Source organism: Salarias fasciatus, chromosome 13 (genome assembly GCF_902148845.1).
Source record: "Salarias fasciatus chromosome 13, fSalaFa1.1, whole genome shotgun sequence".
Taxonomy (NCBI): domain Eukaryota; kingdom Metazoa; phylum Chordata; class Actinopteri; order Blenniiformes; family Blenniidae; genus Salarias; species Salarias fasciatus.
Window position 1 is genome coordinate 10,614,605 of NC_043757.1, and position 13,934 is coordinate 10,628,538.

Here is a 13,934-nt window from a genome sequence, read left to right on the forward strand (position 1 = left end):
TCTATAAAAAAACAAGTGAAAGAAAAATATTACAGACTGACAAACAAGTTCATGCTTCAAGTGTGGCATTTTATATATAGAGACAGGCCAAAATAATTAAACCCTCTTGAGGTGAATTAAGTCTTAACCAAGAGTGAGAGGCATCTGGGTTCAAATCCCGGTTACAAAAGGAAAGGAAAACAGTGTTAAAACCAGACAGTTCGAGGGTGTAAGTTGCAATGACTTGTGGCGGCAACGCCTCAGGAGACAGCTGAATAGACTCTTGTATTACTTGTTGGTAATGTGAACCATTGTCAGCTATAATTACTGAATGCAGCCGAAGAGATAATCACTGTAACTGTAGACCTCTTAGGCTGAATTTCTACCTGGCATTAAAAGACGTCTCGGGTGATCTGAGCACATCTGGCGAGGCCAGGCGCAATACCGTTTCCACTTGTCCTTATCATCCGTATCAGGCAAGTCATTTCAGATCGGTATCCAGGGGTGTCAAGCAGAATCCCTCAAGGGCCGGCATCCTGCGTGTTTTAGATGTTTCTCTGCATCAAAACGCATGAATCTCATGTTGGTGTCATCCTCAAGCTCGTGAAAAAGCCCAATCAGGAGCGCCTCACTGCAGCTTGGAATGCCAGAAAACTTGTCCCCGGGGAGGCAGTAGCAAATCCACCAGTTATTAATCAGTAATTAACAATATAAATGAGTTAAACCAACCACTAACGTTTAATGGCTGCTGCTCGGGCTGGTTTTTGTCTGGTTTATAAACAAACTGTAAGTTAGCACTCAGAATATTGGCTGAAATTAAAGAATGATGAAGCGTCCCAACTTAGAAATTCACCACCAGCCGCCGCCTCTGCTTATGACATCTTTTCCATCTACGTTGCTGCCCCGCACCGCACTCAAGATGTATATTGCTCACGTTACCAAAAGTGAGCATGCGGATCCTCTCTCAGTAGAGATGAGTGAAGTGCAGTTCCTAGAGAAAACTCTGAAGAACATGCAAACTTCACTCGTAAAACTCTGAAATCAGAGAAAAGAATAACTCAAAGCCTTCTCATTATGAAGTCAGAGTGCTCAAAAGGCTGAAAAAAACAGAATTATATGTTTTATATTAGTTTGCTTCTAAACTGGTTTCTGGGAACTGTGCCCACATCGTGTCTTTGATCATGCTTTTCTCTATGCTCTACCAAATGCACAATCAAACTGCCTTCCTGGATCAATATACATTATGAAGTTGTAACACAGCAAAATGAATGACACGTTTTGATTAAAAATAGAGTCTAATAAATTACAGCTGATGGGAAATTATTACAATCCACCGTTGTCTGGTGTTTTTGGTGATGAAGGACGTCGAAATAATGCAATGTCTGCTGTGATGTCTGCTCAGGCACAAATGTTTTCAAGTTAATGTGGACACATACTGCAGGCAAGAAATTGTATTTATTTCATACTTCACGAGCACCACAAATGGAGAGATCCTGTCAACATGAGGGCAAAACTGAACGTGTGAACATGAGTGGCATGTTTACTTTTTCCAACAATGACACTTTAGTTGGCAGATACTAAACAAAAAAAAAAAAAGTTTGGTCCAGATGTGTTGAGAACAAACTTGTAAAAACACCCAAATCAAGATAAAAGTATAACATCTTTCTTTGCTTGTAATTGATGTTATGCTGGGGTTACCTGTGACTAGTGTCAGTGAGACAGCTGTGAGTCAATGATACAGCTGTGAAGCGTCACAGTGATGTTTTACTGAAAATAAGCACCTATTGAACGTCTCTCATCCACTCAGACTCTTCTGTCGGCACTGGCTGTTGTCTGAAGTTGCATTAACTCGATCACAGCGAGACAAATTTGATTCTGTAAATTCATATTATTATGTAGCTGTGGAGTAACTGAGAATAAAATTATTTACCAAATCTCAACAAAAGATTTAAGCTTTGCTTTTGCAATGTGTTGCACTCAGTGATGAAGCACAAGTTTTGAATGAGAATTATGAGCTCAATACAGACATGAAGAAGGTGTGAAACTGTAATTATTTGCGCCTATTTTTGATGATACACTTTTTGACTACAGCAGTTCTTTTTGTCCATATTGCCACTGAAGAGTTCATTTATTTTTTTGATCAATACTATATTGAGGACTCCAGCTGGGAGGGAAAAATGAAGCTGATACCTGACTGTGGCTGGTCAGACGTGTCCAATTAATCATCACGTATCCTCAGCATCGTCTCCCTCAACACTCTTGTGACCATACTAACATGAGAGAAATTATACATTTTCTTTCATTTTCATAGACACATCAAACAGTGCCTGTAGATACAAATTGTCACACCTCAATAATCAATGAAGTGGAATTCTTTCTGCCGATCAGGGACTGACGCTCCCCCCCCACCCACCCATCCCCGGCTGTGACCTAGAGCACCTGCTCCAGGGTTGATAGGAGCTGTGTGTGTTTTTTTACTGCCAACACTTAGGCATAACGACAACGGCGAGCGTCCATTTACGACTGCTTTATTTCTCTAAACCATTACGAGCAGGTGGGGGTGCTCAAAGCGACTGCTGCCGGCCGACAGGATTGAACCGCCTGTTTCTATTATCTCCTGACCACAGAGATAACAACAAGGAGACACGGGTTGAACACCTGACTCCGACAAAGGCAGGGGGGGATGTCCATCACGGGCCGAAGCCGCTGGTAAGATGAAGTCTGCCGTTTGCATTTTCAAAACAGATGATTTGTCGAGGGGGGTGGGGGGGTGGGGGGAACAAAAAAACAAACAAACAAAAAAAAAAACCTCTGGAGAAGATGGAGCATAGAAGAAAAGAGCAAAACAGTGAAAAAGAAAGACGACTGCATTGTGGGCATAAGCTGTGGACGGAGTTGGAGCTGCCAATAAAAGGACTTAATGCAGAGCTCTCCGTGGCACACTCCTCCCCCCCCTCCTTCTCTCTTTCTGCCTATGGCCTCGACGATGAAGGGCTGAGATTAGAAAACAAGAAGAATGGGTAAAATGATGAAGCGTACACGGCAACCATTCAATGGATTCCAGAGCAAATTGTGTGCGTAAGCTACCATGTTCACGCAGGTTAGAGTAGATCAGAGAGTTCATATAACATGGACCAAATTGTGAATGAAGCACAGAGCTAACGCCACCCTAACAGGGTGGAGCGTCAAGTTTACATGACTGCTGGATATGACAACACCAGGATTTTATTCCTTTAATATTTACCGAGCACAGTAGGCATCTATAACGTCATCAGTATTGATGATCACATTCTGGGAGCCTTCTCAGCTCAGACTTGTAGCATTTTCAGGGCATTCGGTCTGCAGTCGACTGCGATTCCTTTCACATTTCACCGATCGCTCCCAGACCACCTTTCCAGGGCAGGTTCAGAGGGACATGCCTCTGAATATGCCTCAGAGGGTCATCTTGAGAAAGAATCATCATAAACACGTGTAACAGTTGTGACAGTCATATGTTTATCGGAATGTGAAAATAGGAAGTGCAACAATCAACCACAAGTGGGTGGGTTAGTGGGTGGGGGCTGGCACAATCAGGTTCAAGCTCGATGAATGAGAGCTCATCCTCCCACACACACACACCATATGTGAAATAAGGGAAGACTTTCTGAATTGATTAAGGACTCTTTTTTTCTTTTTAAAGCTTTAATCACATCCCTGATCTGCATTATCTTGCTTGAGGTTGTTGATCTTTGCACCTCCTCATAAAGCGGATGAGGACGCCATCTCTGTTAAGGATCAGAGCCTTCTCAACTCGCCTGTTCATCCTCTGCTTTGCAGACCCGTTCACACACCATTTCACACTGTCAGAACACCCATGATGCGCACCCCATTATAAAGAGTAACTCTGTATGAGCCAACAGTACCAGGAGAAAGAAAGGGAGCGGGGCCTCACCCTGCTTTATTACAGTAATGAATTATAATTACTGTTGTGACTATTACCCTATAAACGCCTGTCTAAACAGTGGTGGTGGCAAAACATCCTCCAGTGTGTAATTTATAACCCTGTGCTGGGAGCATTTATCATTGTGCCTGAGCTCTCCAACATAAAAGCATCTACACAGTGGCTGGAAAACACACAGCAGGGGATGGACAGAAGACACAAATATAAAAGGAATACAGAATCCGCTCTATTCTATGGAAACTCTTTTTTAAGAAGAAAGAAGGCTGCAGGCAGACCATCGACATGCAGTCAGGGGAGGCACTTTTGGATTTGAAAAGCAATCAAACTGCATTTGTAAGAAATATTTCAACAATCCAAATTGAAAGATTTGTATAATTCTGCTTAAATATTGAGGAAACCTGTAACACTATGATTTATACATTCATGTACTCTGAGTGAGTATTTTCAGTCAGTACAGGATCAATTAAATAAAAATGCTAAATATTATACCCTCTAAAAAGAACTCACTCCATCATGAAGACTGATGACGTGAGGAGCTTGATCCTCGTCTTTTGAACTGACAGGAGCCAGTTGGGTGGTCTGAGCATTTCCCCTTGATCTGATCACCTCCTGTTCCAAGGTTAGCCAACAGGCATGGCATTGCGAAGAATACAGTTGTCGGACTTTTATTTCTCTCCATATTGCCACATCGACCCAATGAGGATTAAGTGAGGAAGAAGATGGGCATGATGAGCATGGACGGATGGACGGACGGACAGATTCTCTTTTACCCCGAAAGAGTCCTTGATTCACCTGTCATGAACCTCACCACCCATCAGTGAGGCAGACTGCACTTATATATGCATATTATCTTCTATGCAAGAGTCTGATGGGAAGAGAGAGCGAGAGAAAGCTTCAGCCAAGCAGAAACAGGCAAGAAACCACAGAGCGAATCAATGCAACACCTGAAAACCATTAGCAATCTAATGGTGAAACAGAACGAGAGGGAAAAAACAACAAGAACTGAGGGCATACAATAAATAAGAAATGAAAGACGGCTGATCTTCTGAAAGCCAAGGAGAAAAAGTCAGAGTGATTCACTGATACGAGCAGCTGCTTGGTGTCTCAAGTCCCCAGGGTGAAGAAGAAGAAGCAGCAGAAAGAGAGAGTGAGGGAGAAAAGGACCCAGACAAAAGAGTAAATCACAATAAATATTTATAATGATAAGTATTGCAGCACTTCATAAATATTAAAGAGCTGCTGCTTCTGTATATGTGCGTGTGTTTCACTGCGCACTGCTATGTTAAGCATAAGTGTCCACAGGGATGCAGGAGTGGGCCCTGAGTAATGCATTGACTAACACTGTACATAAGCTGCGATCAGATGAGCTATGAATATTAACCCAGACAAAGCATTTCAATTAGATTATCACATTGCTTCACATTGCTTGTCTGGCACTTTAAAAAACAACTGGGAACAAGCATGCATAATTTCTATTAGCATAGGTATAGAGTATTATCTAAACAACACTGAGACCCCACCCTCTTCGCATACAGTCCTCACCACAGATGTTGAGATGCCGCACGAGTACAGAAACATTTTCACGCTCAGGGAAACAGCAACGGAACGATCAGGTGAAAATGGTTTGTATTGATTTATCATCAGTCTCACTGAAATAAAAGGGCAGAAGTTGTAACTGGATGATTTTTATCTGCTGCTAATGACACAAAAATAAAGATTCACATTTTGAGGTGATTTACTTAGTTATTTGGTCTAATATAGTGGAGTTTTTATTACCGAACGTTTTCTCAATTATATAAAAAAATGTACACAGAAAAGCTTTGAACAATGTGTATTGCTTTTATTTTTAAGGTTTCCGCTATAGTATATTTGTGAAATTAGAGAGCCTTTCTTTCTTGCAGCCTTTCTTTCACATCGGTGTTATTTAAACTGTTCCAAGTTGACTACAGTTCACTTCAATCCACCTCGAATGGTCGGCGGCATTTGAAACTAATTCTGTCTATTGTTGAAAAAGGAAGTGGACAGCCTGTGATGAGAGATTACGACTAAAAGACTTGTCGTCCTTTTTGGTTTTGGCCACCATCTGTTGCACCTTCCGGCCTTGTGACAGACAGCACTGTGAGGCAAGTGTAGTCCAACAATCTGGTAGTATTGTAACGCCTTGAGTTTGTTTCACAGCACTTAGACGAAGAGGCAGCTTGAACTGCTGGAAGACACGGACAGCGACGAGCATCAGACAAAAAAACAAAACCTCTGCTGCAATGTGAGCAGATTAAGTGATACCTAAAAGCATACTTATATTGAACTGTGAAGTACAGAACAAAAAGAGGCTGAGTTAAGTAGAAATGTAATAACTCAAACAGTTGCTAAGGTTCTCTTGCATACTCTAAGTAATAATTACAGCTTCAGCTCAGCATGTATCTACAGCTGACATGCAACATAATGTGACCCTAACAGTTGGGTGATGGATATGGGAGGTTATTATTCTACCTGGCCCCGACTCGCAGCAGTGGGTTGAAACGTGTAAAAGTGGCCTGTGTTACATTCAGCCTTGTGCCACATTTCTGCACCCTATACTTTAACATTTATAGGCAGAAAAGGGGATTCATTAAAAAGAAAAGGAAAAAAAAAACCCTCAATAATCTAAAGCATTTATCAGAAGAGCATTGTGCTCTTTGTCACTTCTCCATTCTAACTCCCACTTCAGAAAGTCAAAGTACTTTGACGGATTTAACATGTTTCTATGATTCATTCTGAAACTCTTTTCATAAAATGTAGCCATTTCTCCAATAAATATAACACTATTCAGATAAACAAGCAGGTGTGACTTGTTTGATCACACAACAGCATGTAAATAAGCCTTCTGAGGAATGTTGATTGGATTACAGCGGCTTTTCATCAGTGATTTAGGAAGTCAGGTACAAAGTCGCACAGGTAAACAAGTCTTTGCAAACACACTACTGAACAGAACTGTGCATACATGCTAAATGACACATCTCACAGGGTTTAAAATGCAGAGAAGGTTACTAGTGAGCTGTGACTTTTGTGGTTTTGTTGACATTGGAAGTATTCATGGAGAATGTTAGGAGTGTTTTTTTTTTCTATTTTCTGTCACTCTGTAAGTGTAGGACTTTGTCAAGTCTCATATTTTGTGAAGGTTTTACAAATAAATTGCACTTAAAATATGGATATTAATGCGTTCATTCAATTCCACTTTGTTTTTGAAGAAATAAACATTAAAAAAAAAAGCTAAATCTGGACGGGATGACCAAAGTCTTAATCAAATGGAGACAAACACACAATAATAATGTGGCCTCCTGGTTGAGAAGGCTGTGCTATAATTTTAATGTTGGTGGTTTGTAAAGTAGAAATACATGACATTCTTCAAAAAGTCTGTTAAAGTCTGTTTTAGTTATAAGTGATATTGCAAGATAAATGTTCAGTTAGAAGTCTGGTGGACCTCTTCTTAAAAGACTCTACTGAGAGAAAACTGAATGTTTTGAAATGAGATATGCCGTAAGATTTCATAGTTTACTAAGAAACAAGGACACAATATTGGAATTAAATTAGTAAATCAGCTAAAAATGAACTTCAAATCAAAGCTTGACTCTATGTTTTCGACAGAGCGGTCAGTAAGAGCAAAACACCTTTGTTGAGGTCGTAATGTGACAATCAAGAATGATCAATACGCAAAACTTTATTCACTGCAAGATAGAGACGTAACTTGATCACGGATACACAATGTGCTGAACAGAAATTACAAGGAAAAGGTCTGGCAGAGGTCCCAAGAGGGGAGACAGTGTATTACTTTTCAATAGATGGAGGAAGACAGTCTATTTACTGATTAGTGCAAGTTAGACTGCAGCAGCAATAATGCACGAGTTTATTTAGGTTGATGAACATTTGGAAGAAAGATACCACAGCGCAGTAAACAAAATTATTCAATAATAATTCAGGGAATTTTCTTGTCTAAAGGTGTTTGGATACTCTGCACTGAATCTGGTCCACGCTGGCGGAAGAGAGGTAGTACTTGGTTTTTCAGAGACATTAGACAACCTCAAGTTTGAATCTTTCCGGAAAAAGAATTATAAAGCAGCGGGATCAGGAGCACAAACACACTTTAAAGCGTCGAGAGAAATTCTTGAAGAACAAAAGGACTTAAGAGGGCTGACTGACATTAACTTCCCACCAAAGCCACCCGATCAAATCTCTACTGAGCAATAATGCACTTGAAATGGGAGGAACCAAAAAAAAGAAAAGGTAATCACATACTGCACAGAACTTTTCACTTCAATTATGACAGTAAAAGGCTCAATTGCAAGAGGATGTTTAAAAAAAAGAAGAAAAGTACGAGCTAAATATGTCCTAATTTGGGTTTCATTGTCTTGTATTGCTGAGACGCATGGTGTGAGCTGTTCAAAAAGGCTATAATATGCAGAAGGTTATAATTAGTAGTATTCACACTAAAGTGACATTTGTCGTAGTTTCAAGTTTACGGTATGGAGAGTTGTTTTGGTGTTTGGTTTTTGCCAGTTGAATTTAAAAAAGTAAGAACCTATAAAAGTAACTAATTACAATTTTAAATGAATACTGAACTAATAAAAGGCCTGCCCTGTTTGAGTTTTACAGCCTTTCCATAGTGTTGCCTGTGGATAATAAACAGGAAGGTGTTTGTATCCATACTTGAAAAGAACTAGTGAAAGCTCATCATTCATGCGTATGTGTATATCCATACAGTTTTATGATCAACCGAAATCCCACAACTTGAATGTTTCATGGGCGGGACATCATGCTCCCTGATGACTGGAAGACACAGTGAGGTAAAGCACTGTTCGGTAACTTGTATTTACAGTTGAGGCTAGAGTAAGATTGCCTACTGATTTAACACAACGCCATGCCACTGGAAAATAATGAGCTCACAACACGTGTATTTTCCTGAGAGGAAGCCGAGAAATAAGCCAGCAAAGTGTACTGAACATGTGTTTGATCTGTGTGTGTGTGTGTACGCATTGTTTCCAGCGGTATATCGGAGGACTTTAGTCTTTTTGTCTGTTTGCTTGTGTATGTTTGGAAGCGTTTGTGAGCAGGTCAGAATACCAAAACCTTCATGAAAGAGTGTATGCGAGCACCGGGATCCAGGCTGACATACAGTCCTCACAGAGAGCAGTCACATCTCATTCTGTTTACAGCCCAATCATTCTCTGCAGACAGAAATCGGGATTCTGTGTCAGACTCCACGCTTCAGCACAAGGCAAACGTCTGCTGGACTTATCGGGCATTAGTCCGCGCCGCAATCTCCATTTCATGCGCACCCAGTCTATAAACACTATTGATTTTCACACTGTGCTTTTTGGCACTTGTATCTAGCGGATTGTGGGCGTTCTGTCACAAGAATGACTAGTAATGAATAATCGGGCACAGAGTTATGGGGAGAAAAGCAAGAATTCCCCCCCCCCCCCATCTGCTTAAAACAGCGGCTGCTGGTGTGGACACAAACTGAGGCTGGAAGGTGAGACTGAATACATGAAGTGGCTTCAAGGACACTTCAGCTGGCAGAAACATAACGATACCTGGAGGGGAATTTCAGTTCAACATATTTGTTAAAAACAATCCGTAGCGTTTCAAATCAAATTGGAGATTATCTTTAAGATGTTATTATTGTTTCTGTAATAGCTATCCAATAAACTTGACAATCCTCATGTCATAACAGCACACTTTGAAATGATACTTCAATTTAGTACCTCTTCCTAAAATATACTTTTTTTTTGAGTTTTTATAGCTATAGGTGTCGCATTTTTAGAAGTGTGACAAAATAAGCAACTGATGTGAGTTCTGCTCTTTCAACATGCCTGGGCTTTTCCTCAGATGACTAAAAACTAGTAAACGTAAAAGTAGCAGAGTTGGTGGAGGGAGTGAGCAAGCTGTTCCTGTTACCGTGTTTTTCATTCGAGGTAATTTCACCTGTGAAGTCTCTCCTGATTCCTGCATCAAATAGGCCGAATACACAATCCAAGATTCCACTCCCAATTAAATAATTGTAATCCGCCTGGGTCGCCAAACCAAATTCCTCTCCCTGGTTTAAATCACCAGAAACTCACTCTGTGAGTTATCTCACACGCTCTCAGCAATAAAAGCACAGCTGAGGGACTCACCAGGATCCGCAGCAATGATGTTCCAGGGGGTGTGTTTTCAGGGAGGCTGATGTTGTAGAGAGGTTTGCTGAAGATGGGTCGGTTATCGTTCTCATTAATCAGCTCAATAAAGACACGTGCGAATCCCACGTGGTCAGACATGGACTCATTGGCATAGAGCTGAGGACACAATAAGAAGTGACTCAGACCTCATGAAGGAATTAAAGAACACAATGGACATCTTCTGTGCTGTTTTATAATTAAAATTTGCTACTGAACTGGCTTTCTTAAAGACTTGGGGATCTCAGATCACACAGAGAGTCGAGCACCCTCTGGTTCTGTAAACCACTCAGAGGTAAACTGAGGTGACAAAACACCAATTTCACTGTTCAAATAACTCTGCGGTTGTGAGAAAGTGATATAGCCTCAGTCTGACCAAGCCGCATGTCCAAACAAATAAAAACAAGCAGCAAGAAACATAATAAAGCTACATTCGGGCTTATTTTTCAGAGATCAGTCTTGGTCCGGAGTTTCTTCAAGGGCAGTCTCTCAGAGGGGCATGTGGGCCTACTCAGTCTGAAAGAAGATAGCTTTCTCTTATTCCACTTTGTATCTCTTTACCAAACGGATCTGTTGGACATTTCCAGTGATTGAAATTGACTTTGGTCTCCTGTGTGAGCCTGCTCCTTGTTAATAACTATTGGCTGAAAGCTGTGCCTTGTGAAAGCGATGCTGCGGCCATCGAGCTCCTCTTACAAATAACTGTTAGTTCATTACTTGAGTTGTTCTCTAACAATGCTGGATTTTTTTTTATTTTATTTTATTTTTTTTTTTTTTTGCACAGTTTTATTTCCCTGTAAACGCTGGCAAATATTTGAGAAGTAGTAAAACAACTGTCCAAACACATGCAAATAACACTGAATGGATGCAAATTAAATCAATAACTTTTCAAAACATGTTTATTCTGTTGCCCTGTCTGAAAAGGAGATGGTACACTGGTTAAAAAAGAACACTTAGTAAACCAGGAAGTCTTAAAAACAAAGTTGGGAGAAAATTTCAAACCAAGCCTTACAATAGGAATAGATAAAAAAAAAAAATAAATAAAAAAATAAAAAAAATAAAAAATTCTAGAGTAAAAACTTGTTGAATTGGTGAAATTAGTACCTGAATCTGCCTGCAACAAACTTTACTTTGACAACACGCACAAAAGAATCCATGAAAGTTTTAAAATAATTTAGTAACACTTAGCATAGTTAACTTGATTCAACTTAATTAGTTTTAGTTCACTATACTAAGAGAAGCAAGCTTGGGCAGCAAAGGAAGCAGGCTTGTAACCAGTTCAGCTGGTTTGATTACTGCCCAACATGGGGAAAAAGACCCTTAATCCAAAATGCCCAGGTTTTGTCAGGAAGAGTATCTGGGATAGAACTTGTTTGATTATTGCATGATAACTAATGAAGGGAGCAGCTTAATTAATATAGACAATTTCGGTGTTGCATGACCAAAGCATCGTGTAGGACCCATCATAAATATATAGAGAGTTAAAGGAGACTGTTTGCAGTTTTCCTTCTTTTGAATTCCCTCTGCAGCTATGAAGAAAAGGTAACAGTGGACATCGACAGCTAACTCTTTCTGAAAAGAAAATTCTGGAAGAAAAGTACAAAAAAGTTCAAAATTTGACATCAGGATGCATTTAACATATGCATATAACCACACTTTATCCTACTCTTTTAACACCTTTTTTGTCTCCCGCACTGTGAAAGTAGCAGGGAAAAGTCGGAAAACTCACTGAGAAGCTGTAGCTGCGAATGTTTTCATAGTCAAGCGGCATGGCGACCCTCATCCTGATGTCGGCGCGTCCTTGCACAGCTGTGGGTGAGATGGTGAAGTACTCGGAGTTGTTCCCAGTCAGAAACACCTGGAACATGCTGTTCACCCCCTGCCACAGGACAAAACAGAGGGGGAGGAAAGAGGTTTGAACATACAAACATACATCTGCAATAAAATTTAGTCATTATGTTTCAGTGAGGATAAATCGTGAAGGAGTACCACTTTACTTCTACTACTTCTGAGATTCTGGTATCCCTTTGTTTACACAGCAATGTCAATATAATGTACAGAAGGCAAACATTTGACTCTTTATTACTAGAAGAAAAAAAAAGCATCCCCAGATGGAGTCCAGGATTTAGTGGCTTTATGTAGGAAGTTTGAAGTTTTCCTGGTTTTCTCTGAGTACTCAGGTTTCTTAATGTTGACAGGTGACACTAAGTTGTCCGTGTGTGTGTCTGCAAGTGTGTGTGAGCCCTGCGACGGACTGGCGACCTCTACAGGGTGAGCTCTGCTTCAGCCCACAGCCAGCTGGGATCTGACCTGTGACCTGAAGCTGGATAAAGCAGCGTGTAGAGATGGGAGGAATTTTGAGTGACTCTTGTTGTTCTGTAGCGCCAAATCATCCTATGAGGGCGCATAAGCCTTGGCAACTGGAAAATCTTGAAATATTTTTCTCTTTATATTTTCTCTTGAGCTCCAGTTGCAGCACAGTGTAGCACAGTGTATCTTGATGGTAAAAAAAACAAAACAAAACAAGGGAAGACATGTTGAAATAGATGGAAATGTGTTTATATATATATATAAAAAAAAAGATATTGTCTGCTAACATAATCTCAAATCCAAAATATTATCAACTATAAACTAACCCTAAAATGCAATTATAAAAGCAATTTTTTTTCATCTCCTTCAGGTGAACCCAGTGCACCACCTTTTCTTGACCCCTGATTTGGACCTGGTGATCCATTCATATACCTCACAGGATAAATGCGTGTGGGAAACACAGAAAGAAACATAAACTGGAAGTGGATTTGATGACGGGAATTATGGAATAACAATGTACAAATAACCAAAACTAAGAGGTACAAGTATATTGTACAAAAGTCTACATCTGATATAAAATCTGATAATTCTTTAAAAAAAAGGTGCAATTTCAACACACTGTTATTTTTTAATGATGCCTCCTGGTGCAAAAATACAGTAAATGACCCTGTCACGGTAGGACTGCGTTTCTAAATTGACTTTGCCAGTAATGAGGTGGCTTTTGCTAGCTTTCCCCACAATATAACTAATCTCTCACACATGGACCATCTATCTTCAGTTCATGGTCTCATTGTTGTGTTACGTCAGCAACTCTTACTAAACCAGTGTGACCCTCATTGTAGACAATTAGGAGCAATTCATTTTGATGAACTGTTGTGGTTAACGTCCTCCTTGTTCATTTTAAAACTGGAAAAATAAAATAAAATTCAAAGATCTGGCTGAATTACATGGTAGAACATTGGCTGTAACCTTAACACTCCATGCCTGAACAATATTTATCATCATGTAGAGAGCGGTCCAGGAATAAATGGGATGTAGGATGGGGCTTGTTGGATACAATGAGGTCAGTAGTGTCCAGCTAAGAAGGTCTGAATAACCACTGAAAGGAGCACAGATCATACTGTATTTGTCTTACATTCCTCACTCTCAGATAAATCCTTATGTGTCAAGGCATCATGGGTAAATATAAACCACTCTCAGGGTCAAAATGACATCACAGCTCAGAAATACCCGTGGATTTCTTCAGCTGAAAAACCCCCGACTTGAACACAGAATCCCCCCTGTCTTATACAAAGCTGCAGAGCGGCCAATCGCGTAGCTGCTGTGGCAGACAGAGGGAGACGGGTGGGATGGTCGATTGGCATTACGCTGCCAGTTCAAATAACCCCCTTGTTTTTGTTTTCATCTCTGGGAGAACCATTGTGGCTGATGACTCCTATTTAAAAGACCATCCAATATGCAGGCATGTCACCTCAAACTGCCCATAAACGTAATTGCCCGTCCATTTGCCTCTG

The 13,934-nt window shown here is 40.3% G+C and overlaps 1 protein-coding gene across 1 annotated transcript in view; it reads right to left on the minus strand.

Annotated features, from left to right (window-relative positions):
- cdh23 (cadherin-related 23) overlaps positions 1-13,934 on the minus strand; it is a 202,490-nt gene that overhangs the window by 66,681 nt on the left and 121,875 nt on the right. The window contains exons 12-13 of the mRNA XM_030105917.1: positions 11,840-11,989; positions 10,072-10,230 (exon numbers count right to left, since the gene is read on the minus strand). Coding sequence (XP_029961777.1) covers positions 10,072-10,230; positions 11,840-11,989 — 309 coding nt within the window. The remainder of the gene's footprint in view (positions 1-10,071; positions 10,231-11,839; positions 11,990-13,934) is intronic.